Source organism: Calidris pugnax, unplaced genomic scaffold (genome assembly GCF_001431845.1).
Source record: "Calidris pugnax isolate Ruff unplaced genomic scaffold, ASM143184v1 scaffold41, whole genome shotgun sequence".
Lineage (NCBI taxonomy): Eukaryota > Metazoa > Chordata > Aves > Charadriiformes > Scolopacidae > Calidris > Calidris pugnax.
The window spans coordinates 2,612,317-2,637,446 of NW_015094509.1; the positions used below are offsets into that span (position 1 = coordinate 2,612,317).

Sequence of the window (25,130 nt, forward strand, 5' to 3'; positions counted from 1 at the left end):
TAAATTATATCAATGCTTTCTGTAGTGACTAAATTTGCAGATTTACCTGAAGCATTCCTAGCACGTGTGACCAAGCACCTCATGAAGACTTTAAAAACATTTATAGTTATAAAGTTGCACTATTTTAACATAAAAAGCTCAACCTTCTCTTCAAATGTGTGACATCTGACATTAGAGGAATTTTCAATACGGTGTCAAAACTTTGAGTTCACTCAACATCTCTGAGGACTCATGTGAAATAGAAAAAAAAAAATAGTTCCTTTTATTTTAATCTTCAACAGAAGTACAGTAAGTATTTTTTGTGTCTTATTACAGCATTTTCATTTTCATGCAGACAATTTTTGGTACAAACAGAACTCAGAGCAAAAGCTGAGTAACTGTAGGAAATCACTGAGGTAAGAAATGTCTCTCTCTAATGGTATTTTTAGCCTTCTACTAGACAAGGCATTGAACTCTTCTTTTTTTTTTTTTCCTATGATGGAGAAGAGAAGGCAGGTGTTTTGTCCATAGTTTTATTTCACCAGGAAGGTTTATACACTTCTGCAATAAAGGTCATTGTATCACAGTCTGAAGTACAAAGCTCCCTTTGAAAACTCCAGCACAAAGACACCGCGTATTGACAACGTTAAACAACCATGTGGGTGGCATAGGGCAAAAAAAAAAAAAAAAAAATTAAAACAAAACAGCATTCTTCCTATTGGAAAAGTAGAATAAAACAAGGCACTTTGAGTAAATAAGTGAAGAACAGAAACAAGCTGTATCAAAGGTTCCACAGAGCTGACCCAGAGCACTGTAACAAAACTTTACAGTAAAGAACAAGTAAAATACAAAAAAGGCACTACATCGTCCTCTCCCTGCAACTCCTCTTTCTTAACAAATTAGCCAAACTGAACTTGGCACAATGGAGTCTTAATTATAAAGTGCATCTCCTGTCCTAATACGTTTTGAAAAATAGGCTATAGCACATATGGAGCAACATCCCCACGTGTACAATATATTGAAACGCAAAAACATCGCCACTAGATTCCATCTAGTTATGGACTGTGCAGGAAAAAAATATGGCTTCTTTACAAGTCTTTCAATCATCTCCATATAATCTGGACTTTTTCTTCTTTTTAAACAAATGTGAATGTGTTAGCGAGGTGGTAAGAGGTAGCGTTCCCAGTCAAAGGCAAACTCAGGGGTTTTGTTGTTATGTGGGTATATAGCAAAGGTCTCTCAGATTTTAAAAGCAGCATTACCAAACAGAAGTTAAGTATTACAGCATGCTAACTTGGGATGAAAATACACAGTGGTTTGGGGGTCTCACTAGTTCCTTCAGCAAAAATGTCATTTTTTTTTTTTCTTTTTTAAAATGTCCAACTATAATCCCATTTTGTAAGTGCTTTGCTCTTGGTACTGGAGGTTTTCCTATTGCATCGCATTAAAATTTCCAGAGAAACGTTCTTCAAACTTTACAACTTAAAAACACCACCTTCTGCACTCCTCTTAAACGTAAAGACGAGCCCGTTTTTACTTCAACAAGCATTGCTTTATGGCTATAAGAATATGAAAACACAAATACCAAACAGGTGAACACATCAAACGTGTCAGGTCAGTGTCACACATGTTTGGTGATTTAATGTGAAGTTTTTTGTCACTCCGCTAGGAAAGTCAGCCAAATTGTGTGTGTACACATCTAAACTTTAGCTGATTTTAGCCCTCATCAGACTTAATATATTAAATATATAAAGGCTAGATAAAAATGGAAATCCAAGCAGCACTGGGTATGTTTTCTTATGTTAATAATTTGTAAGGGTTTATGTAAACATTCAAGGTGTGCATTCTTGCTCTCTGCTGTCAGTTCTTTGCAGCTCCGACGTGTCCCTACCCCTGGGGTACGTCCCCACCGTGAAGCTTTCCCAGGTAACGGCAGCTGCTCCTCATCTATTCCTCTTCATCAGCAGTATATGCTACTTCAGCCACTTCAATTTCTGGTACAGAATTTTCAGCCAAAGAGCCACTCCAGCAAGCCTCGTGGTTCTCCTTCTCCGAGCTGCAAGAACAGAATCACAGAATCACAGAATCTTCTAGGTTGGAAGGGACCTTAAAGATCATCTTGTCCAACCGTCAACCTGACTGACAAAAATAGACACCCACACAACAAACAAGGAGCATCATCACTAAACCAGACCTCCCAGCACTACATCAACCCGGCTTTTGAACACCTCCAGGGATGGGGCCTCAACCACCTCCCTGGGCAGCCCATTCCAATGGCTGAGAACCCTTTCAGTGACAAAATTTTTCCTAATATCCAGCCTGAACCTCCCCTGGTGCAACTTGAGGCCATTTCCTCTCGTCCTGTCGCCTGTGACTTGAGAGAAGAGACCGACCCCCACCTCTCTACACCCTCCTTTCAGGGAGTTGGAGAGAGCAATAAGGTCTCCCCTCAGCCTCCTCTTCTCCAGGCTGAATAACCCCAGAACACAGCAATAAGCTTTGTCAAACAGAAACTAATCCGTTTCTCCCCAGTCGTTTTACGCCCACGATCCACACAAGGTTTACGAAGCTTGTTCAACTGATCCCTTCTTCCAGAGCTAAAATCATCTCTCCTGAAGGCCCTTCTGACCCATGGCGTTGCTCCAGAGAGGTGCAATAAAATGCTGAACTCCTCGGCTCTTCAGAATTTATCCAAGACCAAACATTTAAAAAACATACTTCGAGAAAAACTAAAATATAAGTAAAACAGTAGTATTTACCAGCTGTCCTCCCCCAGGGTACCCTGGTCTGCTTCCACTGCAGAAGACTCCACCTCACCACTGCACTCACTTTCTTCTCCTGATATTTGACGAGTCATTTTTCCTGAAGACAAATCCCTACAACAAATAAGAACAGAGTATCCCCAATTCACACAGCAAACCTTTCATTGCTGGAGAGCCATTTGTTTTCATTTTAAACCTTACAGTTTCTGAGAACCTATCAATCAATCTCACTCCTACATGCCCCATTTATTTCTTTTATTACTACAAAGATGCAAAGCTTGCACTGGATAGCTATTTAAACACGTTATTTGCTCCAAAACTAAATTCAATCCTCTGGTAGCATCACAATTTAGTAGCTTTACAAAATTGAAGTCCCAGGGGAGCAATTAAGACTTTAGGTAAGAAATTACAAGCAGATGGTCCAAGCCACACACATCTTGTCGAAACGGCAGAAGGATTATAACCAAAACATAGTCAGAAGGAAGACAGGCAGGATGATAAAAATATTCCTTCAACAGTTTCCCAAGTTTCTCCTTGGAACTTTAAAAGTCATATATTAAGTTTCAGAACAATACATTTTTGCATTAATGATAGAGACAGGTAATAGTTTTTTATTAACAGCAACATGAGTTGGCAGTCTGACCAGCCTGGCCACAAATGGGGAATATGGTTACCTAAAATTATCAAAAAAACCCAAAAAACTTGTTTGTGAAGTATTGCTCTCTGTGGAAATCCTACTGACTTCTCATTGAAAGCTGCTGCTTGAATTGGAAAGAAAAGCTTGTGAACAGTTTTGTGTTGAAAATGATAACTACTATATTTCACCCTCTGAACTGCTATTGTTTCTGCAGTGTTAGTTTAACGCATGTATTTTATGTAGCACCTCAGCAGTATTCTCTAACCTGATTACTGGCCTGTGTTTGGCCAAATCCAGCATGATATGGAAAGTCCTACAAGTCTGATGCCTCGTCAAATTAACCCCTTCTACCTACATGTATTTTAGGTACCCAGCCTTTATAGAGTAAAGGCAGAAGGTATTTAATTCTTGTTGGCTCATCAGATCAAAATTCCACTTCAGCAGGACCGACTTTCTTAAACAGGACCACGGGCTTAGCTGGTAATTTTTACAACTTAATAGAAAATAACTCCTGTGATTTTTAAGAATTCAGATGCTACTTGGCTGACTTTCAATAATTTTAGATGTCTGGGAAACTAGCAGGATGTTTGTGTGTTTTTTAAAAAAAATAATCTATCTTCAGGGAAAGCGCTAAAAAATAAAATCCCTTTTTGACTTCTTATTCTTTTTCTTCTTGTTTTTAGTCACACAGAACTTCCTATGTTTTAGCCAAATGGTAGTTACTTAATTTTTATTGGCTGTTTCACTGTTTAAGCCAGCAGTAAGCCATAACCTTCTCCTCAAACAGGGAAAGCATCTTTCAAATGTAATTACTTGCTTTCAGGAGTGAGTGACAAACTGAATGTGGCATTCAGATCAGAATTTTCAATAAACCACAACAATTCCACTTAAATCCTTTACCAAGGATTCACTTAAACCTTATATCCAAATCTGTGATTTGTTAGTCAGCCTGGATATGCCTGGCTCAGCAACCCAAGCATTATTAAAATAATTTCTAAAGGGAATTTACTGCTTTGCAAAGGAAACCCTGCAGCCACCCACTCAGCAGGTCTGTCAGGACACTCACAAGCCCAACATTAACTCCCCTGGGCCTGCTACAAAATTTAGCACACAGGCACCATAAGTTTTATAATCAAACCTCTAACATTATTTTTTTTTCCCCCCTTAGCTTAAAATGGAGGATCTGCAGCATCACTCCAGGCAATTCAGGATGAAGCTGAAGACATGAATACAGACATAGAATCACTTTATGCCCTGACAAAGCTTTGAGTACAGGTGGAATTTTGTAACTAAAAAGTTTTGTAACTATTTATTTTGTAAATAAAAAGCAATTTTTTCCATTGCTCTCATCTCTAGCAGGGCACTTCACATACCCAACATTTCAACAGCGGAAGAGAATCTTTGCCTTAATCTGCACAGGATTTACAGGGTTAGGAAACATAATCCCAGTTACTTTAGAGGGAAAAAGATGGGACGACACTTTCTCAGTATTAAACAGCAGCTTTTTAGCCAGTAGATGAGAAAGAGCCTACTGAAAATATTGCTGCGTGTGGGATTATGTGGGGAAAACTGTTTCCAGGAATACTCTGAAAGCTGGTGCTTGGATAGAGAGAAAAATGCCTTGGTGGGAAGAAACTGCCAAACCCCATAAAATTTCTCTACATACCTAATTCTTCTTTCAATGGCATCAATATGAAGTTGCTTTTCACTCAGCAATTTCTTCAGCGACTCAACCTCTCTCTGTTTTTCAAGCAGCTCTTTTTGCAGGCGGTAGTTTGTTTCCTCCAGAGTTTCACAGAAAGCCTAAAAGACAAATTCAAGAACATCTCCTGTGTAACTTCAGCGGGCTGCCTTTATTGGTATTTCTTGTAAAAATATCAACCCGTAGCAGAATTGTAGCTGCTTTTCTTTGTATTGATTACCAGAAAAAACTACATAAATGTAATAAAAAGTTCCATCCTAATAAAACAATGCCTCTTTGCTTTGAACACTAAACTGTGATGCAAATACTTTATCACATCATTTGTTTGTCTCACAAGAGACTTTAGGGAGAAGTTTCTCTCCTTTGATGTGCAGTCCCTAATTTTGAACCTAATTGCCTATATGGATCATCAGCTAAACTTCCAAATCCCTTTTCTCCTCATATAAGCTCTGCTTTCACGTGACTTGGAAGCAATTTCAAAATATTTAATATTTAATAAAATATTAAGTGCATGTTCTTCCCTTACCCAGGATAAAGACAAAGTTGCACAGTTCTGTACCAAATCACTGTTAGAAATATGACAATCATGAGAGTAAGAAGAACACAAAACTCTTTGAAAAGGTTTAATAAAATGCTAAGAACACCAACTACTCAACCATGATAAGTATGTTGTGCATCTCTGCTGAGCATGACATGTAAATATATATATATATATATAGCACATCCTGATGAATTTGACAGGGAGCAATCTCAAAATTACTGGAAAGAGCAAGTCTACCAACAGTAACGTGCAGTTCAGATTTAATAATTAACATGTTTGCACTAAATAAGAAACCCACGTAGGAGGCTTTCTTGGCTTCACATCACATACAACTAACCACTGAGTCATGGACTTCATTTTATACGAGCTCAGTTACAAAAAATGCTGTTAAGACACTGTTTTTCCTCAAGCTTTAAAAGGGGCTACAGACATCAAGAAGATACTACTCTCTGGTTTAACTGTAGCCTGTTTGAATTTGAATTATGCAATTCAAACAAATGCCGTGTTTTTCAATCCAATAACCATTTTGAAATTTTTTGCACTCAGTTCTAATTTAATTTATTTTTAATATTTTTTTATCTATATATATAGAATAATTTATTTTATTGTCTCGGAGAGCCAGTTTATCTTGGTTGACAGGCATCAATGACAAACCACCAGTTAAGCCACAACTTTATTCACATCTACTAGAGACAAGGACACGTGGTACGCAATTAATTCTGCGCATAACATTTTTAGGGATTGCTTTAGCAATCATTCCAGTTAAGCAGCCATCCTGTTTATCTAAGCAAATTAAGCAAATTCTAGTGCGTTTTGTACAACTGTTCAGGATTGCTGGTGTCCTAACTGAAAATTGGCCATTATTTCCTTATGAATATAATTAAGTTATATTATTTCTACCTTTAGATTTATGCACACGCAAATTTCCCTCTTCACAGAATAACTAAAAGTATCCTGTGGGTGTTTTGAGCTGTTTCATTGCTCTATACCAGTGCTGAGAAAAAGCCTTTTGGAAAAATTTCTCTCTAGCTGCAATCTGTGTATCAGTTGCCCAAAAAAAGGGAAGTCACTGCTCACAATGAATAAAAAAACTAGGAAGGTGAACCAAAGCTGAGAAAGACCAATCAGGGAATTGTGTCTAATGAGATATCTTGTTCCTTGAAGTACTGGGCACCTGGAGTCTGGTACGGTTCCAAGACCCAGGTGGGACCAATTTTCCCTGTAAGTTCTGAAAGGGCAACAGAACTAGACCAGCTGGAGAAGAGCTTCATTTCCTTCTTCAGGATATTACGAAAAATTTTTTCACTGAAAGGGTGCAGCATCCAAAGCCAACAGCATCCTGGCCTGTATCAGGAACAGTGTGGTGAGTAGGGCCCGAGAGGGGATTGTCCCCCTGTACTGGGCACTGGTGAGGCCTCACCTTGAGTACTGTGTCCAGTTTTGGGCCCCCTACCATAAAAAAGACATTGAGGGGCTGGAGCGGGTCCAGAGAAGGGCGACAAAGCTGGGGAGGGGTCTGGAGAATAAGTCTTATGAGGAGAGGCTGAGGGAGCTGGGGTTGTTCAGCCTGGAGAAGAGGAGGGTGAGGGGAGACCTTATTGCTCTCTCCAACTCCCTGAAAGGAGGGTGTAGAGAGGTGGGGGTCGGTCTCTGCTCCCAAGTCACAGGCGACAGGACGAGAGGAAATGGCCTCAAGTTGCACCAGGGGAGGGTCAGGCTGGATATTAGGAAAAATTTTTTCACGGAAAGGGTTCTCAGGCATTGGAATGGGCTGCCCAGGGAGGTGGTTGAGGCACCATCCCTGGAGGTGTTCAAAAGACGGGTTGATGTAGTGCTGGGAGGTCTGGTTTAGTGATGATGCTCCTTGTTTGTTGTGTGGGTGTCTATTTTTGTCAGTCAGGTTGACGGTTGGACAAGATGATCTTTAAGGTCCCTTCCAACCTAGAAGATTCTGGGATTCAGTGGATCATGAAACACTGTGGGCTGGGAAAAAGGACCTGTGGGAACAATTACCAACCGTATGACAAAAAGGATTCCTTTAGGGAATATTTTGCCTACATTTCTGTGATAAAATTTCTATAAGGCATAACTGATTTCTAGTGGGGGAAGTACCCGTACTCTGCCCTGAAATGATAAGGGTTTTGGCAAGTCCTTCTTGAACTGGAATAATAGAATAGACATAAAGCAAGTAGACAATACCCATATTTTCCATTGACAGTAATAGAAGATAGTTTTTTTTCCAATGCTTTGTATGACACCCGTAAGGTGAAACAGAAGCGATTTTTGAGAGGCCTTTAAAAACCAACTTCAGGAATAAGTATGTGAACAACAGCTCTCGTCCTGTAGTTGGGCACTGCTTACAAAAGAAAAGTGAGGGATGGATAAGAGCTGCTCTCTGATATGTAGGAGTTCAGGATGCTAACAGGCAGGAGCGGTGCAAAAAGCAAGACCACAACCATGGATTTTGGGTGAGAAGACTTCAATCTCTTCAGAAATCTGCTTGGAAGAAAGAATCCATGGGAAACCACCCTGGAGGGAAGAGCAGCCCATGAGAGCTAGCCGATATTCAAGGATCACCACCTTCAAGCTCAATAAAGGTCCAGCTCAACAAACAGAAGTCAAGCAAAGGTTGCAGGAGGCCTGTAGGGATGAGCAAGGAACTCCTAACTCAACTCAGATATGAGAAGGAAGTGTACTAGTAGTGGAAACATGGAGCCCAGGAGTATAGGGCTGCTGTCTGATCCTACAGGGACAGGGTTAGGAAAGGCTAATCTGGAGCTGAATGCATTAAGGAACGTGAAAGAAAACAAAAGGCTTCTACAAGTACATAATCAACAAAAGGAAGGTTAGGGAACCATGGACCTACTGCTGAATGGAGTTGGGGAGATTGTGACAAATCACACTGAGAAGGTTAAGGTATTCAACACCGCATTTGCCGGTCTTGATTGGCAACACCAGCCTTCAGGAACCTCTGCAACCAGAGGGAAAGAGAAGGAAGGGTAAGACAACCTCACCCTCAGTGGAGGAGGACCTGGTCAGGGAGCACTTAAAACAAACTGGACATAGATTAAGTCCACGGGTCTGACAGGTTGCACCCGTGAGTACTGAGGGAGCTGGCTGATCTCCAGCATGGTGTCCACCAGGACCCCACATTTCATGATTCAGGTATCGTAATCAAAAATCACAGAATCACAGGATCTTCTAGGTTGGAAGGGACCTTAAAGATCATCTTGTCCAACCGTCAACCTGACTGACAAAAATAGACACCCACACAACAAACAAGGAGCATCATCACTAAACCAGACCTCCCAGCACTACATCAACCCGGCTTTTGAACACCTCCAGGGATGGGGCCTCAACCACCTCCCTGGGCAGCCCATTCCAATGGCTGAGAACCCTTTCAGTGACAAAATTTTTCCTAATATCCAGCCTGAACCTCCCCTGGTGCAACTTGAGGCCATTTCCTCTCGTCCTGTCGCCTGGGACTTGAGAAAAGAGACCGACCCCCACCTCTCTACACCCTCCTTTCAGGGAGTTGGAGAGAGCAATAAGGTCTCCCCTCAGCCTCCTCTTCTCCAGGCTGAACACCCCCAGCTCCCTCAGCCTCTCCTCACAGGACTTGTTCTCCAGACCCCTCACCAGCTTTGTTGCCCTTCTCTGGACCCGCTCCAGCACCTCAATGTCTTTTTTATGGTAGGGAGCCCAAAACTGGACACAGCACTTGAGGTGGGGCCTCACCAGTGCCCAGGACAGAGGCACCATCACCTCTCGGGCCCTACTCCCCACGCTGTTCCTGACACAGGCCAGGATGCTGTTGGCCTTCTTGGCCACCTGGGCACACTGCTGGCTCCTGTTCAGCCGACAGTCGACCAACACCCCCAGGTCCTTTTCTACCATATTTAAGCATCTTTCACATGAGAGCTGAGACTCCTCAGTCTGGAGAAGAGAAGACTCAGGGTGACCCTATCAATGGCTATTTATACCTGATGGGAGGAAATGAAGAAGAGGGAGTGAGGCTCTCCTCAGTGTTGCCCACTGACACAAAAGAGACAATGGGCACCAACTGAAAACCAGAAAATTCAATCTAAACACACAAAACCAACTTTTTTTACTGTGATGGCAATCAAACACTGGAACAGGTTGCACAGAGAAGCTGTAAAGTCTCCTCTGTAGATTATTCAAAGCCTGAGTAGATGTGGTCCTGGGCAACCTGCAGTACCTGACCTTGCTTGAGCAGGAGGGTTGGACTAGTTGATCTCAAGAGGTCCCTTACAACCTCAACCACTCTGTAATAAGGTGAGGTATCCCTTGAAGACCAGAATTTTATGACAGCTGTCTCTAGCAACTTTACATAAACGGTTAATAGCCAAAACTGCAACAGCACAGCTATTTTAATAGTTTACTTAAATTCTTACGGTGGAAGAATAACCCTGAGGCTTCACCACCATACATGTGATCAAAATCTCTGTGAAGGTGGCACTTAAATTTCTTAATTATTTGAATAACTCCAATAATTTTTATTGCTTTTCATCAAATTAAGTAGCTATGACGAAAAGTGATTGATTGTGGAGAAATGAAACATGAGCTCGTAACATAAAAAAATATACCAAAGCCTTCAGATGTACACAGTGATGTAACAAGAGACAAGGCACTCCCACTCTGACACAAAGCAAACTGCTAAATACAAATTTAGTTGAAGGAGCATCACTTCACATTCATAATTTCTACAGCACTAACAATGTATGTGCAATTATAAAAAATACTGTTATTGTGTAAAGCAAGAAAACTACAACCACCTGTTCCAGACAGACTTAATACAGCTCTGCATGTCATTGAAAACTATTTCTAATAAAACAGGCTGCAGCATACAGTATTATTTGTTCAATGTGCTCACATGCATATTTAAAGGCTGCTGTTTTACAACACTACTTGACACTACTTATTTCTCTGCAAGAACACTATTTTTGGTGGTGGGAATTAATCCTTTCACTACATTCACAGCAAGAACACTTTACTGCAAGACCTGAAGTCTAAGGCATACACATTGTGACAGTGTGTTGAATGTAAACTACAAAACCTCTCCTTATAGTCAGTAGTTGCCTAAAAAATAAGTTTTATCCACTGGTCATATAAGGCAAAAAGGAAGAGATTGTATCTTGGGAGAGAGATGAAGTACAGAGGTCAAAGATTATCAGTGTACACCAATTCGACTGTGTCAGTTTTAGAAATACATCCATTTGCAAGTATTTTGGAAAGAAGAGAAATAAGTGTTTCATTCCACACCATTCAGCAGATTTTACAATATTCTAACAACAATTACTGCCTTTTGCATTCTGCTTTTATTGTATTATATAGCACTTACCCTGCTCTCTTCTAGACTGTCAAAAGGACCCGGAGGATCATCCAGACAAAGGAATTCTCTCACTGCAAGACTTTAACCAAACAAAACACTGAATTACTTGAAGTACAAAAAAGCAACAACACTTAACTATGATCATATGAGGGCAATATTCCTTTAAGGGACACAAACATCTATCCTCGAATTTACTCCCAAAATGTGAACCAACTATAAAGTCTGAGTTATATGTGTTAACTGGGGATAGTATTTAAAATATGACTTAAATTGCACAGGTCTACTGAAAAGTTTTCAAACAGAGAGCAGAACATAATTTAGAACATGATTTTTCAAATCTTCACAGAATTTGTTGGTACACGGCAACTTACAGGCAAGTTCATCACCAGTATTGAAGAAGTCTGAAAAATTTTCCTGGTGAAAAATATATATCAAAAGATGGATGAAAAAATACGCTGCTTAAATCCATATGCAGACCCCTTCACAAAATACCAGTGGAACTAAGCACAGGCACTGAAACATGCTTACGTGTCCCCATTTTGCTAAATTCATAATCCATTGACATATGGTATATAGTGTTCATATCTACAGTCTATGTTCATATATAGATAAAAAAGAATAAGTTATAAAAGAATACAAAGTAACAAGATTAATGAGCCATGCATATACTACACAGCATTTCTAAACAGACATTTCAAACTAATGCATTCAACTTAAAATGGTTTACAATTGTGCAACAGTTGTCATCCCCCTCTGGGCAGTGTTTTGCAAAGGCCAGAAGAGGGAAGTCTGTGGGGTCTATTACAGGTTGCTTTGAGCATCTTGCTCATTCTGTCTTCCAAGTTTAGATCACTTTTCAACCAAACTCTTCAACGTCTCCAACATCTCCTTCGCCCACCTTTCTAAGACTTTCCTGCTCTGTTGCATTCATTCTATAAATAATCTCCAATCACAATACTGGATTCACAATTAGCAAGTAGTAACCCCTTAGCAATCCTGTGCTTGCACTCTCCACTATAAATCTCTACGTCATCTCCTCCTGCAACGAATGCAAAAAAAGAAAAAAGGAAGATGTAAATCTAAACTAATTCCCTGTCTCTTCCTTCCACCTAAGGCCTGTGGGAAGGTGAAGGCAAAAGAAATTAATCTTCTGCCTTCTGCTCATTCTCCACATTTGAGGCAGATGCAAAGTACAAACACAAGAAAGGAAACTTTTACGCAGCTACCAACCTAATCAAACAGTTTCGTCAAGCAAAACGAGGAAATTTCTTCAGCAAACACTAATCATTGATTATACCATCACTTTCAGTTTTAGAAAGGCTCTAAAGAATATTTATCTAAAAATATATTGAACCTTTATTTTCTTGTTGGATTTTTCTAAGCCTGCTTTCCAGTGCTTATTGCACATGTGAAGATACAGATGGCTTTTTTGGGTGAGTGGTGGGTGAGAATTCTTGTTTACCTACTTGGTACCTTGGTACCTACTTTCACCTCATCATTCTTTACACCAACCCGAAAAAAATTCTTCCATCATAATGATAATTTTTTTCCTCACTTAATCTATGTGACAAATGCAATAAAACCTCCCTTCTTCAAGCCCTCTCCACTGCTTTACATTAATCAATCTGTGATCTGTGCAAGTCAGCCTAAACCTGTATTATTAAAAGAGCTTCTCCCACATATACAAATAAATAATAAAAACAGTCTGCTACTTAAAACAAGATGATCACTTCAATTGGCTCAGAAAATGATAGACAGTAAACAAGTGATTAGTTAAATTATTAGCAAACATAACCCCCAACCAAATCAAAAATTATTCAGGTATATAACGTACATTTTCAAGAAGAGCAGGGTTAGGTTTTTTTCCTCTCTAATTTAATCTGCTTGAAGTCACCCTTTTCCAACATGATGCTCAAGTCCATTTTTTTCATGGGTGAATTGTTCCTTTCATAAAAGATTCTGAATGAACTCATCTATGCCTAATGCAGAAGAATTCACTATGTGGAAACACTTCTGCTCACCATTTTTCTTCAACATCTTCATCTTTAATTCACATAGCTCAATTCAAACATTTTAAAATCAGTTAATTTCTACATTTTGCTAGTCATTTTATTGTGTTATTAAAAGGCAAGGTTACAATGCAATAACGCCTGAGAGTGAAAAAGGAAATGTCCAGACAAATAAATGTGCAAAAGTACCCAGTTTACATATATCACTACTTCCCTCAGATCAACCCCCTTTATTTGTAGTCGTCGTTTTCCCTACAGCTGCTGGCAGAAAACTGTGTCTTTTTCTATTGTTTTCAAAACTTCATTATTTTATACGAGGAGGTCAAGAAACTTAAAGTCATAGGTCAGCAAGAACATTGTTTTTATATGTAAAATATGCACCTGATGGCATAAACACTGATTTGCAGACTCTTGAGAGTCATAGAACAGAATCATATGGGGTTGGAAGGGACCTTTGGACATCAAGTCCAACCCCCGCACTGGAGTGGGTCTACCTAGAGCAGGTTGCACAGGATCTTGTCCAGGTGGGGTTTGAATGTCTCCAGAGAAGGAGACCCCACCACATCCCTGGGCAGCCTCTGCCAGGGCTCTGCCACCCTTACAGTAAAGAAGTTCCTCCTCACGTTTAGGTGGAACTTCTCATACTCAAGTTTGTGCCCATTTCCTCTTGTTCCGTCACTGGTCTTGCTTTGCCTTTGCTCTCCCCTCCATGTCTTACAGTTCTTCCTTTAATTTAACAGGATAAAGTTCTGCCTTACAGGTATGATAGAAATCTTCTACATCAATGAAGCAGAGCTGGCAGGGGCAGCACTGCACACGGGGATCCCTGAGGAGACTCAACCACTGACTGAGTTTCTTTTAAGGCCCTTCTCACACAGGGAGGAGGCAGAGGAGAGCTGTGTCATCTATAAACCCGCTGACGCTTCCGTTCAGCAGGTTAAACTTCTTTCTCCCACTTTGTGGGTTGTAGGAAACTTTCTGGAACACATCAAACTCTGTGGGTGGATTTCAATTTGGTCTTTCACTGAATCTTTAATAGAAGGCAAACAAATATGACAAGAAATCCATAAAAAGCAGACTCTAAATTTAGTCACCTGCACACCATCCTACCTTTTATCTTTAAACTACTTTGTGAATCTAATTTTATTGAAAAAAAATAGGTCTACCAAATGAGTTCACCTATCCCTGATGGGCAAATTTCCCACTGTCAATATATTTCAATAACATTACAGTGCATAAAAAGTACTTTTTGAAGTACTTTTGAATGAAACAGATGAAATGAATCATACTTCCCTACAAACAACAACAACAAAAAAAAACTCATTTGGTTTTGGTGCAACCCAAGCAGTTTGATTTCTTTGCAAAACCATAGAAGTAAATGGTGAGCTTTCAAGGAGAAAGCAGGGTCAGGTGCTCATCACTGCTCAGGTAAGGTGCAAATATTCATTTCCATTAATAGCAAATTTTATTCTAATAAGTGGATTAAAAAAAAATAATCAGACAGATGAAATCTTCCTCGTTTTGGTCACTTCCTGAGGAATTCAGACCTTCCACAGATATAAAAATTAGAACATAATCCGTACCAATAGGTTATAAAGTTTTCTAATAAACTTAATCTTCATGCAGAGCTTTACAAAGCCAAGATCAGAGTTTTCTTCAAAACCACATTTCACTTAACTGTCTAAACCAAAATCAAAATTGATTCGACAAACATTTAAAGATCCTTTTGTATCTGATGAGCGGTGCACTCTGGAAGTTACGTTTTGGGTTTATTTTTCCTTAAATTCTGACAAACACTATTTTGTCCAACATGGACCATCATCAAGACACAAACAAGCTAGCTGAAATCCCAAACTAGCTGCAACTCCACGAAGCATAAAGCCTTCAGATCTATTCAAGCAGACTAAAAGTCCACTCAGTCCACTATTCCGTCTCCAGCAGCATGACGTAAGTGACATTTAGAGAATAATTCCTTTCTTTTTTGGGGCACACCTATTATTGTGTAATTTAATAATCAGGAAGTTCTTAAACTTCTCAGCCACATATTTCACCCATATAATCATGTTTAATAGCCACTGACGGGGAAACTCACAGGTTGATCCCAATTTCTTTTTGAACCCATTTCAGCTTTCTGTCTCTGACATCTCACAACAAAGCCTCCCAACTCAGGAGTGACACAGTGAGAGCTGACTATGAATCACCCAGATATTAACATTCTTTACTCACCTTCCCTATCCCCTTGATGATTTCATACACCCTGTTTGGCCAGCCCTTTTCCAAGGTGACAGACTAAAGAGAACCCGACTCTTCTTACAGAGAAGTGTGTCTGCAGCTTCATCTGTTCTTGCTCACCTTCTCTGCAATTTTAGCAGACCCTCTTTTGAAATCAAATGCTGTGTTTTAGCAGTGGAAGTTGTGGAAGTGCAATTCAGATTCCCACAGCAATCACTTTTTTTTTTTCTTTTCAAGTTCCTCTTCAACAGTTTTGATGCAACTTTTTCATCGTTGCTGAATACTGAACTGATTCAGAAAAACTGTATCAATACCAATCGTTGTTTTCCAGGTTGTAAAAACCAACAGATTTTATGATTCTGTATGTACTCGTATGTAATTTTGCACTTCATGACATGCAATTTAATATTATTCACTCAGTCCCTCAGGATCCTTCTACGATACTTCATGATCTCCTTGGTCATTCCCTTTCACAGATACTCTTACCATCGGTCTCCGTAACTGTGGTCCAGCATTCCACATGTAATACCCCTAAATTTCCATCAATCCTTTTCCCCTTGCCTTTCAACCATTTTATATGAGCTCCCTCATAACTCCTTGTTAGATAGATTTCCCTCTGCAAAAGATATTATTGCTTTTCCAAGGATTATTTTTATTTACCTGCTTCCTGCTGTGGGTTTTTCATTACAAGCAGTATCAAAAATTAGACTTACTTACTGATCTCTAGCTCCCAGACATAATTTGCCTCCAACAGTCAAATGCTTTATAAAAATGTGCTAAATGTAATAGCCATTATACTAAAAAGTAGATATGAGCATTATGTAGTTTCACACCACAGGTCAGCACTTATACATTTTAGTTCCTTCAAAATTCTTGAGGAAATGCTGTTTGCTCTACAGAATGTCTTACTCTTCATTTTTAATGAAGTTTCAGATGAATACAGCTCCTCAGACTTATTGGTACAGCAATCTCACAACTTTTTTATTTCTGGTGTTGGGAAAGGTTTTTAGAACTAACTGCTCTGCCTCTAGCAACTTGCTTGCCTATATTAAAATGATTTTACATTTTATTTGCCAGAATTGTGCTCTATTCGTCTTCCAGCTTTGGAAGAATCTTCCACTTTGTATGAAAAAAGATACTGTTCAAAGAGACTTCTGCACTTTGTTGCTTAAAAACAGTATGCTTTTGAGAGTCTAAAGCCTTTTTTGATTTGCAATTTACATTTACTCACGTAAAGCAATCTATAAAGGTACTTCTATTACTATCACATGATGTAGATTAAAAAACCTTTCGTTTAATACACATTTTAAGAACTAATCACATAACAGAGCAGGTACTTTTCATTACAGGAGCCTAATATTTAATCTCAATATAAATTAACAATATATCAATTCTGCATTCAGCACACAGAAGTAATGTTTTAGGAGTAAACATGGAATTCGTCTAATATTTTAAATATTACAGTTTTTAGTTAGTGGTTACCCATGTACAATTCAGAACACTCAAACTACTGCAATTCCCCATTTTTGCTTAGGTTAATATAGAACTAATGCAATAGGAAACCAAATAATTCACATAATGACCAAATACACAACATGAACATTAATGAAATTCCTTACTATGTTGTTAAAAGATAAACTGCTAGTGTCTAGAATATATCTCCTCCTAAATGAGGAGTTTGAACACTAAAAAAAATCCCAATCCACAAGCAAAATTCAATCACGTACCAGTTAGCAATATCTTTGTGAGCTACTAGGTTCTGCAGAAATGCTTGTAGTCCCAACTGTCGATCTTCCAAGAAGTCAGGATTATAATTATCCTTGAACCAGCGCTTTGGTGGAAGAGCCAACCGAAAGCCTGGAAACATATCCTTTAGCTGAAATAGAAATCAAAGCCAAATGAAGAAAAGCAAGAAAAAAAAAAAAACCTCTTGATGAAATACTGGATTTGACACAGGCACTGACTTTACTCAGAATTACAGGATCTTTCTGTCTTCTGTTAAGTTCCAGCACAAGGTAAGGCTCAATCATAAGTACAACCCAAATTATAGTGTAAATTGTGGACACGGTTCTATTACTTGCTGTGTCACCTCATGCAATAAAACGACCTCTTAAATTTACTATACAAAAATAGGAATGAAAACCTTTGCTTTGTTATTTAGTGTCTGCTGCTTAATGCCTTTGAGTCAGTAAATGTAAGAAAATTGTATGTAAGTAAAAAAGTTTCAGATGAGTAAGCATTTCAGTGGTGTTCTAAAGTACTCAGGGCTAAGAAGTACTATATAAATAAAATATATAAAAGCCCATTACAGACCTACAACTCTGCAACTCGTCTTTTTTGGGGGAGCTGGCAGAATGAACTACACCACAGGCCTGAGTCACTTCTACTAAAGAGTAGTTCCTTGTACACTGAATATTAAAATTTCAATATGCATGGCTGCAGCTGAAACCCTACTACTAACATACAAAACTGTATTTTTGAGTTACTTAAACAGTACCAGGGTATACTCAACATCAGAAATACCTAGAATTTTTCTTTGAATTCAGAAATAAAGTGAATGGAATCATAAAATTATATCATGATAGACCTGTCCAGGGATGCCAATTAAATATTTTTCTAATATGCATGAAAATAAAAACCCGCTTTTGTAAAAAATGATTTATAGATGCCTTTTCTTAGAAGGGATGCTTGACACAAAAGCCTCCAAGAGGATTTACAACCAACAGGAAAAAGCAACCAGGTTTTAGAAAATCTAATGTTACTCTAACTGCCAGAAGAATTCTTTAATCTTTTTCTGAAGACAGGATCAAGCCAGCTTCTGTCAGGGATGCGCTGCATAAACCTAGGATATTCAGATGAATGTTCCAGTGGCAGGGATTCTAGCATCTGCCTTGGAAACAGTTTAGCTCTCAGTGTCTACATACCTGCAAGACAATTCTTTAGTGAGTGTCTTGATCATTGCACAGCAAAATTTAAGCCTTCTGACAATAATTCTATTTATTTAACGGCCCTTTATGGACCCTTGGAAAAGGCTGATGGATAGCTCTTTCAGCAGACTAAGTTTTTTAAAAAGTTTAAACAGATGCTGTATTTCAGCTAGGATCTCCCTACACAATTAAAGGAAGAACCACGTTAGTGGATCACTCTTGCTCATCTAAGTACCATTCCACAGCATAAGAAAGGAGCTTTAACATCACAAGCATTATATATTCAAATAGCCCATGATAACTACTAGCTTCTTGTTTATAGAATGGTTTATTGTCAAAGCCTTGCTCTTTATTTATGCATTTAATTATTTAAGTATATGTTTTCCTCTTACTGAATTTCATCTTGATACTAGCCTCTTCTTGGTATTTTTAGTTCATCTTTGGTCATCCAAAGTTATTTCATCTCTCACCAAGGTATCACTAATACCATGTAAGTAAATATCCTCCATGCTCCATAACCCCTCTTAATAAAATACTGAACAGAAACGAAGCCAGAAAAGATAACAAAATGAGTTCCTGTGTTAGTTGTAGAGGGGCCCATAGACAACCATTGCTGGGAAAGCTTTTCAACCACACAGATTTCTGCTTAATGCTAATTTCACTTGTCTGGTTATGCAGATGACGTAATTAATTTTGAAGGAAAGAGCACGCCTAGCTACAGATTACTCCTTTGTGGATGAAGAGAGTATGAGAAAGTTAGCTGCTGTCAGCAGAGTAATTTTCAGCAGCACAGTCCTGGGGCATTCTTGCTTGAACATCGCTCAAGCACAGCAGGAAAAACTGTGGGTCAGGCAAGTTGTGCTGGCTGCAACCACTTTCCTGAATCCAGCATTTTTTCTAGATGTCTCTCCCCTACATCCTCACCTGGCAGGTGATACAGGTCACATGAGGCACAGTCTCAGAGAGAAACGGTTAACTTCCTCAGACTGGCCATTTCATTATTTGTTCAGCATCTTTACCAGCATAGTAATAAACTTTACAAAGTTCTTTTCCCATCATTTTTGGGACAGAAGAACATTATAGAATCATAGGATTGCCCAGGCCGGAAGGGACCTCCAAAGGCCATCTAGTCCGACCCCCCCGCAGTCAGCAGGGCCACCCCCAACTAGACCAGGTTGCCCAGGGCCTCATTGAGCCTCTCCTTGAATATCTCCAGGGAAGGGGCCTCAACCACCTCCCTGGGCACCCTGTTCCAGTGCTCCACCCCCCTCACAGTGAAGAACCCTCTCCTCATCTCCATTCTAAATCTGTTCCCCTCCCGCTTGAAGCCATTGCCCCTCGTCCTGTCACTGCAGGCCTTTGTAAACAGGCTCTCCCCAGCCTTCCTGTAGGCCCTTCAGGTACTGGAAGGCTGCTATTAGGTCTCCCCAGAGCCTCCTCTTCTCCAGGCGGAACAACCCCAGCTCCCTCAGCCTGTCCTCGTAGCAGAGGGGCTCCATCCCCCTGATCATCCTTGTGGCCCTCCTCTGGACCCACTCCATCAGGTCCATGTCTTTCCTATCCTGAGGGCTCCAGACCTGCACCCAATACTCCAGGTGAGGTCTCACCAGAGCAGAGTAAAGTGGCAGAATCCCCTCTCTGGACCTGCTGGCAACGCTTCTTTTGATGCAGCCCAGGATGGGATTGGCCTTCTGGGCTGCAGCTGCCCACTGCCTGCTCATGGCCAGCTTCTCCTCCACCAGCACCCCCAAGTCCCTTTCCTCAGGGCTGCTTTCTAATACCTCACCAGTAGTTCTCCAATCCACTAGGGGTTCTCCAACAAAACACAGACATCTAGCCAAATGTCTGCATCTCAGCCTTTGCTCCTAACCCCTCAAATTCTGTTATGTTCCAAAATCCACTTAGATTAATTTTTTTTTGTTAACATTACAGCAACAGACAGTACTTCAGTCCTTGCTGTATCACTCTACCACTCGCTATTGGCTTGTTTGCTCTCAGGTAATGCAGCTGTAATCCTACTGCCTCCTTCCCTTACTTCTGTCTCTAGTGATTTATAGAACTTTACCCATTGCTCTTAGCATCCTGTGACAGTCCATCTTGCATCTTAGCACTTCTGCCTCAGCCTTTAGAAGTCTGTACTACTCTCCTTATGCTGGTATCTTTTTTTTTTTTTCTTTTTTGGTGATTACTTTTGACTTTGAGATCACTATGTGGCTTCTTGGGCCCGATACTGGCAATACCTCATCTTTCCTTTACATTGGATTATTTGCCATCATCTTCTATTTGTTTTCTTTCAGCAGGTATGGAGTTTCCAGAAACTTTCATTGCCTGGAAAGCAGACAGCTTTGACATTCAGAGATCTCATTCCTCACACTTGAAATATGTTCAGGTCTTAATCTGCAGCTGCACTTACTGATTTCATTCATAAAAGGAGAGTTCATGGTTTTGAGTGTTTTTACTCCTCTTTATTTCTATTTTATTAGCTGTTCCTTACTGTAAATATTTCAGAAACCAGTGGAAGTCCAAAATACTTTCTAGGATCCTACTGCTATCCATATTGCCACATTTATTTTTATTGAGAGTTCATGGCAAATAAAGGATGCTGTTATTAAGTTCAGTAGCTACTTCTATTAGTTAGCTGAGCTGCAGTCATTCATCCAGTCCTGATTGCATCTTCACAAGCCCCCATTGTGACACTGTCCCATTTCTCACGTGTTCTCTATTTTTAGCCAAAATCCGGCTCTCTGTTCAGTTTGAACTTGTGAATATGCCTGACACATACAAAACATACTGCTTTTTTGCCTTTACCTGGTCTTCCTGAAAAGCCATTCTTCCTCGTAATACTTCAAACTGATTCACATAGTGATGGATTGTTCAATTCAGTTGGCATTTAATGCCAAGTTTCTAATACCATTTCAGAGAATGAATAATTTGCCACCAACCTCAGGAAGGACAGTCATGAAAAGGATTTATAAGACAGCATATTTCTCTTGTTTACATTAGATTTCTATGAGATAGGGTACAGAAAATCCCAGAAGTATAAATGCATGCAACTTCCTGTCTGTATTTGTCTAAGAAAACAAGGAATTGTAAGTGTTGCACCATGCCTTTTGAACCTCTGATGCATGTATATAACCATTTGCTCTTCGGTTTATAAGAGGTCATGCTTGTTGTAACACAGAAATGCCAGCTCCAGGAACTGAAATGTACTGTAATTCTGAAGCTTCTAGAGAATTACAGCACAGTAACAAAGTAAAAGTTTAGATGTAGACTGAGAGATGAAAAAGATTCAATCAGTGGCACAAAGGAAAAATAAAGTTCCTCCTTTTAAACAGAAATCCTAATACCTAAAAATCATTTTAAAAGCCAAACATTTCTGTCAAAGATTTGACCGCAAAGACTAAGGGCTTCACTTATAAGATCTAAATACCTATTCTGGGGCATTTTAGTTTTTGAAACTACTGGTCACCACACTAAAAGTTGATGCATGTAAGCTGGTTCTTGGCCTATATCTGACACAGCTGACCAAAACACAAACTGTTACATGACCTGACTTCTGAGATTTGATTTGAAATCCCCAGAACATCATCACCTCGAAAGAAGTTAGGCTTTTGCCAATACCAAGTCATTCCTCAATTTAGGATAGATTGAATTAAAACACAAAAATTTCTTCAGAAAGGAATCCCTAAACTAATTCCTATTCAACAATCTGTGGTAGTTTTAGACTGCACCGATGTTTTAAAGGTAACCTAAAAGACACCTAAATGGGTCAAACCAGGAACCCAGAGAAATATCTAAGTTCAAGCCCATATTAAACATTTCAGCAGAATTAAGTTCTTAATTGTTTAGGCACACTGATCCAGGGAGAAGAAAAGGTATACCAAAAATCCCTTACTATGGGTGAAAAATAGGGAGTGTTAAAAAGCTGCAAGCTCAAACATGAAGGAACAGAGTAGAAGAAAACACGTTTAACTCGCAGAGAAAGATTATTCTTAGGAGTAGAGAGTAGGACACAGTGTAATTCTGCTTTTCTGCTTCAATGCTTCTATAAAAATAATGGCAAATGGGATAGCCAAACAGTATTTACCCATTAAAAACCTTGTGTTCTTTAGAGAAATGTTATTTGTTTTCTAGTGTTCTAAAAATGGTAAGTTGCTGAACCAGAATGCCTATTTACCTGGCGTCTCTGTCTTCAGCTTTAAACATATAATATTTCCACAATTAACTTCAAAGACACAGAAAATAACTGAAGACTGACCAACATACAAAGATTTATGTTCACGAAACTTCAGTTTTATCATGAAAAAAACAGAGTCTTTTACACTGAAAAATTATTGGATCATTCCTGAAAAACCATGGACCCCTAGTTGTATTTGCATGCAGGGGATACAACTATTAAAGAGTTAATTTCCTTTATCACATAGATTAGGAATAAATATAAAATATGAAGCACATTAACAACTTCAGATGAAGAAATACCTTCTTTACACTAGCTGTAGTTATTTCATGTATCTTTGAAAAAAATGGGGAAACATTTTTTATTCATTAATATGTTTTCATTAATATAGTGTGTGTTTTAAATGCAGTAAAAAAAAAAAGCAAGCAAATAAAAAAGCGACAAAAATGTGAGACACAAAGGAAATGAAACATGAAAGAGATATTTACCAGTGTAGAATTCTCACCTTGTCATTCAGCCTGGAGAAGTCAGTGTACCGTCTGAAAACCACCCAACTTTCCTCTGGACTTCTTTTTACCAGTATTTTGTATACCTGTGTGGAAAAACAGGAATATCAGAAAAATATTCAGAACTTCACCCTTCCAGCCAATGCAGCCTGATATTATCCTTTATTTCTTAACAAAACAAGACTCGTGGATAAGAAGAGAATCCTTAATTGGAAGGTGGGGTTTTTTTTAAGCTTAATTATCAGTACAAACAGTATAAATTAATTTCAGAATTTAAGGCAGGAGTCTCTATAATTCCTAAATCTAACTATTTTCTGACTGTAAGAAAGGGTTTGTGAAACTGCATCCAGGTTTCTTTCCCAGCAAAAACCAATTCTCAATTATCAAAGAGGTAAGTGAAGTATGTTCCAGTGATCCACTTTAATCTTTGCTGAATTATGGTTTTATTCATCAGTCCTTGAGGCTAATTTGTTTTTAAGATGACTGTAATAACCAGTTACTGAGTGTTATATTGTTTTGAAATGTCTCATCTGACTTGGTTCACAAGGAAAAGTGATGCAGGATAAAAATCACATCCTCCTTAGGTTTCATTTGTCTTGAACATTAGGTTTTGTCTTTCCAGACAGAATATGACTATTTCCCTAGATAACTGCATCAGAACAATTACACTGGCACTGTAGAACTCAAGTAATGGATCCTTTGAATCAAGATTTAGCAAGCCAACAGGACAGCAGTACCATTCTCCTATTTAAAAGGAAATGGATAAATAAATAAAACAATAACAGCAATAGTAATAATTAAAGAATAAAAAAATCAATTACCTTTTAGGAGGACTAATACTCTAATGCCTGAACACAATGAATCTAACAACACAAAATTTTAACTAGAAAATATTACATAGTGTCTAGGAAAGAAGGGTTCTTATTTCACCAACCTTACTTTTTCCAATATAAGGAAAAAAAGGCTGTCCAGTTGTACTGGGTTAGCTTTCACAGTCTAGGTGTTCTCTAGTTAAATAAAATACAAGGAAGAAAAAGATACTTTTGGAATCATAGTGATAAACAAACCCTTATAGGCATTTAACCAAATTCTAGTTAAAACATTTTCTAATCTGTTACATAGTAAAATCTTTCCCAGTATTTCAGAGCAGGTTGTTTCAGTGGTAACTGTATTTCTTGTTGCAGCCCCAGCATGTGATAACTGCAGAGACAGCCAACTTCTGTACCTTTTGTATTCTATAGTGTATGAAGTTGCAGACAGTTACAGAAGGCACAGATAACCATGGTGCAAATTAAAAGCCATTTTTCAGAAAGTATTTCTTTTATCTACTTCCTCAACACAGAATTTCACTTTCAAGCAGCAGCATCTGTAGAAGCCACGTACTGTAACAGGGGCAGTATTTCAGTCATGAACAAAAAGCTGTTTGCTTTTAAAATTCATGCCGCCAGACATGCCTGTGAAGCCAACATTAAAATGTAATTCTTCTGTCCTACATTTTCTGCATAAATGATCTCCAAATGTTTTCGCTTTCTTGTCATATCAAAAGTATGAACAGAATTTTATTTTACAAAAATTTCATAAAGCAGAATTGCTATATAAAATTGTGAAGACTCTTTGCTAGTAAACAGTAAGACACAGAACAAGCAGCTCTGGAACATGCTTGCTGATTTACTTACTGATCAGTCTTCTATCATATTCTTTGATTCTACTAAAAGTTCTGCAAAGATATTGCTTACAAATGCTCATGTGAAAAAACCAAGTTGGTCTGACCCTCACTTTGAATGGTTTCCAAGTAAATGTTAGAAAACTCTAAGAAATAAAGTCTTTACAAGTTATGGTTCTACGGAGCACAATCAGCTTATGTTTACCAGCCAAGCAAAAAAAGAGAAAAAAAATAATATGGCCAACCTGAAACAAACATTTTTGGTTTTCTTGCAAATTTTGAAAAGCGTTTTGGGTTTGATTCTTTTTCTTTTTAAGATTTGTAATTAGTAAACTAGAAAAACTAGATCATTACAAAGTCAACTATTAGTTCCTTCACACAATGTTTCGGGAAAAAACCGCAAATGAATTCAACAAATCCAAGCAATTCCAGTCAATCCTGAATTGCCTTATTCCACAAATACAAAATATTGAATGAAAATATGCCAATATTTAATAACAATCTCTAGCTGATTCAGCATCTCATTATCATTTCTAGTTGGCTTAAAAAAAAAAAAAAAAAAAAGCAGCACTAACTGAACATTCCAGGACTGCCAACTCATTTGAGACCAACTGCTTATAAACAGAGATGTTTTTCAGCCTA

The 25,130-nt window shown here is 38.7% G+C and overlaps 1 protein-coding gene across 2 annotated transcripts in view; it reads right to left on the minus strand.

The window, feature by feature from the left end:
- Nucleotides 1-239: 239 nt before the first annotated feature.
- SNX16 (sorting nexin 16) overlaps nucleotides 240-25,130 on the minus strand; it is a 32,454-nt gene continuing 7,563 nt past the window's right edge. For both annotated transcript variants that reach the window (XM_014965678.1, XM_014965679.1), the window contains exons 3-8: nucleotides 22,825-22,911; nucleotides 16,943-17,091; nucleotides 10,984-11,053; nucleotides 5,045-5,181; nucleotides 2,739-2,855; nucleotides 240-2,035 (exon numbers count right to left, since the gene is read on the minus strand). In XM_014965678.1, coding sequence (XP_014821164.1) covers nucleotides 1,927-2,035; nucleotides 2,739-2,855; nucleotides 5,045-5,181; nucleotides 10,984-11,053; nucleotides 16,943-17,091; nucleotides 22,825-22,911 — 669 coding nt within the window. In that variant the 3' untranslated portion in view covers nucleotides 240-1,926. The remainder of the gene's footprint in view (nucleotides 2,036-2,738; nucleotides 2,856-5,044; nucleotides 5,182-10,983; nucleotides 11,054-16,942; nucleotides 17,092-22,824; nucleotides 22,912-25,130) is intronic.